We start from the raw sequence: 5,258 nt of genomic DNA, 5'->3' as shown, positions 1-5,258 counted from the left end.
AATATGTTAACCGCGACAGTTTTTTTTTTTGTATAAAAATGTCATTGTTTTGCTATTGATGACATTTTTTTCCTGTCACATATAGGGCAATCGTGACAATTTATTTTATTAAACAACTGTCATTCTTTTCGGATTGACAACAATTAATAACTGTCACAAATTCATTTATTACGTCATTTATTTTCTTTTGCAAATTTCTCAATTTACTACAGTTTTTTCCTGTTCTCCTTGCCGCTCCACCATTACACGAACCATTTGAATGACAATAATGTAATTGAGAATGACAATTTTGAATTTATAATATTGACACCCATATAGAAAAAAGTAGCCAACACTTAAATATATATACGATATAATACAATTTATAATATTCGTACATTTCCAATCAAGTGTCAACAATTTACAAGTACGGAATCCCAACCCTTAATCAAAAAATATTTTAAATAGCATTATAATACATCTAACAAGATTTTCTGCAGAAGCATAAACGACCAACCGAGAATGTTCGTCTCTGAAAATGTTCTTTGAAAGTAAACTTATGAAGTTGTCGACTCCAGTTGAACCTACAAAGACAACATGAATATAAGCATCCATCATAGGACAAGAGAGTACAACTCTTATAGAAACTTTCAACATTGAGCATTACCTATCACTACATGCGTCGATAAGAGAAACAACTACATAGCAGAGCACAAATGTAGAATAACAACATCACCGTAACATCCATTTGGTCTACAATATTGAAACTTTTTACAAATTACAACTCTTGTATCATTGCTCTTTAGAAAATTTACCTGGATATAAATAAGTAATCTACAAGGAAATTATTGAATAAGTAATCATAAGTAATAATCGAGATGAATGAAACTTAAGAATCCATTATTAGTTCACTGTCAATAAGGTTGGAAGAAACGTTATCCGACAAGAACCGAAAAGTTTCCATCTTAAGGAGTCAAACACTTTCAAATCTACAAATATCAGAAATAAGACAGTTTTCATGTGTAATCCACTTTAGTTAACGAAGCCAAGAAATATTAAGGTACTAGGAAAATGAAACTAGAACAACTTGTATCATTTATGGCTTAACAGAAATTAAAGGTCTCCTAGTTTCTTATCCAAAAAAAGCTCTACCAATGAGTACGACATAAAATCCATGACAATTTACACAAGTAGCAAGTTAGCAATAGCAATAAGTACAAACATAACACCAATTAAGGTATCTATTACTCTTAATCCTATAATATGAACGACATTAACTAAGAAGGGGCCATTGACATGTACCTGATGTTCTAATTCCATGGAGATCGAAGTCCCGAATGAGCTTCCATAAGTTAACATCCTACAATACAATACATTTTAGTCAAATCATATAGCAACTCATTAAACATATAGAGAAGGACTTCCAACTGACATTTGGAAAAGAGTTGGGTTGATCAATTTTTGTGGCATGGGGAGCAATGTTATCTTGAGCAAATTGTTTAACACTTTCTTTGAACTGCAGTCAATTAATCAAGAATTTTGATATATTGACATTATAAATGAAACTACATACAAATCATTGTTGTAATAAACTAATTTGAACCATTTACTATCATTCAAATAAAGCGAGAGAGAAAAGAGGAAGCCTTAAAAGCAAGATTCTTAATATATCCTCATAAAAAAAAAAACTTGTTCAAGTGTCAAAGTCGACAAAAAAAAAAAAAAAAAAAAAAAACTGCAACTGACAAAAAGGAAAGAACTATGATTATTTGATGATGTTTGGTTCAATAAGTAGGAATGTAGCTTGGAACATTTTCTCATTTTCTCCAACTGCCAGAACATTCAGGACATTTTTTAAAGATTCACAACACTCTATCACTTCACATTTCATGTACTCATTTGCATAAATGTGCTTCCATAGGTCAGAATCTCTAGATCGAAATTCAACAGCCATCTCCCTGTTTCATTTGAAAATTCAGTTTAGTTTTAAAATTATAATTAGAAGGATGCTTGGAATGAAGAATTCTAATTTTTAGGCAAGAGTTCTAATAAACTCTATGGGTGTGTCTCCTAATCCTCTGTTTCTAACTTTATTGTCTTCCCTAAGAGATTTGACTAGATACTTTTATCTGATATTGAAGAAATTTCACCAATTGTGGGCTGCAAATAGTTCAAATAGAACTAGTATTGGAATATATAGAATATACAAAATACCCTAGCCCATACGAAACAAAAGAACTCCAAGACATAGAAGAAGCAAAAGTCATTAAAAGAAATGGATGAAGTGCAAAGATACACAAGACAACTAGCAGTAACTACCATAATATGCTTATGAACCAACAACTGAAGTAACCTAACTAATAACAAAGTCAACCTATCACAAAAGCACAAGTTTTCATTTTTCAACCAATAGAGGTATGCCTGCAAATAACCATCGTCTTTTGTAGACTTTTGAAAGATGTCTGACAAAGCAGACAATAACTTAGAAGAAGAGGACTTAAGTATAGTCCGAAAATATGAGACTACATTTTTCAACTAAAAGGCTAATTCCTTAGACATCATGTAAATCAAGTCCCTTTGGATTGCATAAACATGGTACCAACTCCATTGCTGAATGAATAAAGCATAAACTACCTTAATAAAGCATAAATTTACCCAAATGCAATCTCGTGAATTAATTGCAACATCTTTAGTGAACATAAAGGGGCTATATTGACCTTGGGAAAGACAATTTGAATGAATAAACCATAAACTACCTTAATGAGTTCATCAGATGCAACGTATCCTATCGCTTCTTCAAGACTCATCTCTGCATTTAAGTTTAGAATTAGATGTTAGTGTGAGTAATCATACTTAGGAAAAGATAATAAAGCTTTTCAGCCTACTCGTGTCCTGACGTTCTAGAACTGAATTCTACATCTTGGATACTGGATTCACAATAACACTAAAATATATACAATTGGAACTCAATGTAGAAATAACATACAAGTCGAGGTGGAGATAGCTTCACGTTTTCATCTTTGCAAGCAGAACAGATATTGGTAAGTTTTCTTTAGTTCTTACAAGATTAACCTAGAAAAAAAAAATTGCTTACCATGTAAATCAAGTAGAAATTACAACTTCGATCCAAAGTCTAAACATAAAGTTCTCAACTTACATCTAGATCTGATTCCCTAGAATGTTCTCCAATAATCATTCCATCATAAGTCTGGAACATAAATTATCAGGAAAACTAAGCAGAACATTTTCGAGGACCCATATATTATCTACAATGAAAAGATAGTGGATCCTCAGTCTAATGGAGACAACAAAATATACATTTAGACCAACTCATAGCATAAAAGATAATAGGTCTATGAATCAAATGATTTCAGGGTATCAAAAATAGCTCATAAACAAACGTATATATAATTGAACATCCACGCTTCCTGCCTATGAAAACAAGGAAACAATTAATTCACGAGATGGAACATTTTGAGCAACTTCTATCCAAAAGGAGGATGGAGGGGTGGAAAGTGTACACTAAAAAACCATTATGCACCATATAGATGAATTGACATGACTTAGCTACAAATACTTGTGCAAACTGCAAAATGACAGCAACTAGCACAATAAAAACAAATCAAACAATTTTCTAAATGTTGAATTGCCAATTGCCAAACTAAACTTCATTACAACAAGTCTAATATACTATGTTAAAAATAGGCTTCACTGTGTGTAACAATCAGATCATAGAACACACTCGCACAATGCAAAAGAAAAAGAAAAAAACTTTTAAAGCTTCAGACACATATCGTCAAACACCTTACAAGCACAAACTAATATCATATTTTCTCATAATCTCACAAAAAAAAAAAATCTTGTTTAAGTTTCAAGATAGAATTGATTGATGATGTTATTTTTTAGAAGATTTCAAGAAATAAATAAGAGAATACTTCAACTTTTCTGCATGATTCCAAAATCCTATCAATCAAGAAATCTTGTTGTAATCCCAACAAGGAAAACTTATGTTCTTCCTCCGTCCACAGTACAACAAGATAAAACCTAACGAAAATCCTAAATGTATTAAGTGAAAATCCCCACAAATTATCAGTCATTTACACAACTACTCCAAATCATATCTTAAAATCACTAGGTAAGCACCAATTCAAAGAAAAATGGAGAAAATCAAACTTTGCTAGCATGTAGACGTTTTTGTTAAATATTGAATCCTGAAAAGCCATTCTCAGCACACTAAGAAACATTCATAGAAACATAATATGTGACAATGAAAACCAAGGGCAGAGTTGGAGTTCATAAAAATTTAATAGTTTTTTTTTTAGGAATTTCATTAAACACATGGTGGGTAAATTCAAAGTTGTTAAGGCCATATGAACATCCCAACAGCAAATGCTCTCTTCCCTTAAGGCTACCATCAAAACAAAATCCATATTGTTTTAGAAGCAAATTCAACTTACCTTCCTCCATTTTCTCATAATCCCTCTTCGTGTACTTAGGATAATGAAGCGACATTTGAACACCCACTTTCAAAATTCAAACTTCCACCATGAAAAAAAAAAAAAAAAAACTCGCCCCTCATTCAGTTTTCTTCTTCTGACTTGGGTAAGAAGAAGAGGGGTAGTTGAAACTCATGTATAAAGATATTGGATTGTTGGAATGTTTATGAAAGGGAAATACACAATATTCACAAAGAGAGAGAGAGACAAAGAGAGAAGGAATAGAAGTTTACCGCCAGAGGAGGTGACGGCGGGCACGAATGGCAGCGCTGGAGAAGACGAAAATGATGGACACATCGGAGCGAATAGATGACCACGCCAGAGTGAACAGACGGCCAGGAGTAGGGGCGAATGGTGACGAGGCCGGAAGATGGTCGGATTGGAGATGGAAGACGATCAGATTGGAGATGGAGATTTCGCGGAAGAATTGGGGAAAATAATAAGGGTTTATGATTTGGGGAAATATTTTCTAAATTTCTAATCTTTATTTATTATTTTTTTAATAAAAAAATATTATTTTATGTTTTTTTCTATGACATCAAATAACTGTCGCAGAATGTATTATCCGAAAAATTCCGTCTTTTCCCGCCAAAAACGCGAAATTTTACATTTTGTGACAGTTCTTTTTTCTCTCTCTCATTTTCTGATATACATAACTGTCATAGTAGACAGTTTTTCTTCTAGTGTATGTTCCAAGCTGACTAAATTGAATCTTGAAAATTGCAACATATAAAATTCCGATTTCCTGGAAACTTTATCTAATGCACTTCCTCGAATAAGCTC

General features: G+C 32.4%; 1 protein-coding gene across 12 annotated transcripts; it reads right to left on the bottom strand.

Annotated features, from left to right (window-relative positions):
- Positions 1-412: 412 nt before the first annotated feature.
- Positions 413-4,950, bottom strand: LOC116401824 (isovaleryl-CoA dehydrogenase, mitochondrial-like). Of its 12 annotated transcripts, none has more exons than XR_004214225.1 (6): positions 4,709-4,948; positions 2,736-2,788; positions 1,412-1,495; positions 1,282-1,339; positions 647-813; positions 413-563 (listed from the first exon to the last, which is right to left on the bottom strand). XR_004214225.1 is itself a non-coding variant. In XM_031880448.1 (6 exons), exons 3-6 carry the CDS (start codon positions 2,784-2,786, stop codon positions 424-426), a joined length of 333 nt encoding a protein of 110 aa, XP_031736308.1. In that variant the 5' UTR covers positions 2,787-2,788; positions 3,137-3,245; positions 4,709-4,950; the 3' UTR covers positions 413-423. The 12 variants fall into 12 exon arrangements, 5 of the variants coding, with proteins under 5 accessions (XP_031736308.1, XP_031736307.1, XP_031736309.1 ...); XM_031880448.1 differs by lacking the exon at positions 647-813 and adding an exon at positions 3,137-3,245 and having other exon boundaries at positions 4,709-4,950; XM_031880447.1 differs by having other exon boundaries at positions 647-732; positions 4,709-4,949.
- Positions 4,951-5,258: the final 308 nt, after the last annotated feature.

Source organism: Cucumis sativus, chromosome 1 (genome assembly GCF_000004075.3).
Source record: "Cucumis sativus cultivar 9930 chromosome 1, Cucumber_9930_V3, whole genome shotgun sequence".
Classification (NCBI taxonomy): Eukaryota; Viridiplantae; Streptophyta; class Magnoliopsida; order Cucurbitales; family Cucurbitaceae; genus Cucumis; species Cucumis sativus.
This window is presented reverse-complemented; position numbering and strand designations above follow the sequence as displayed.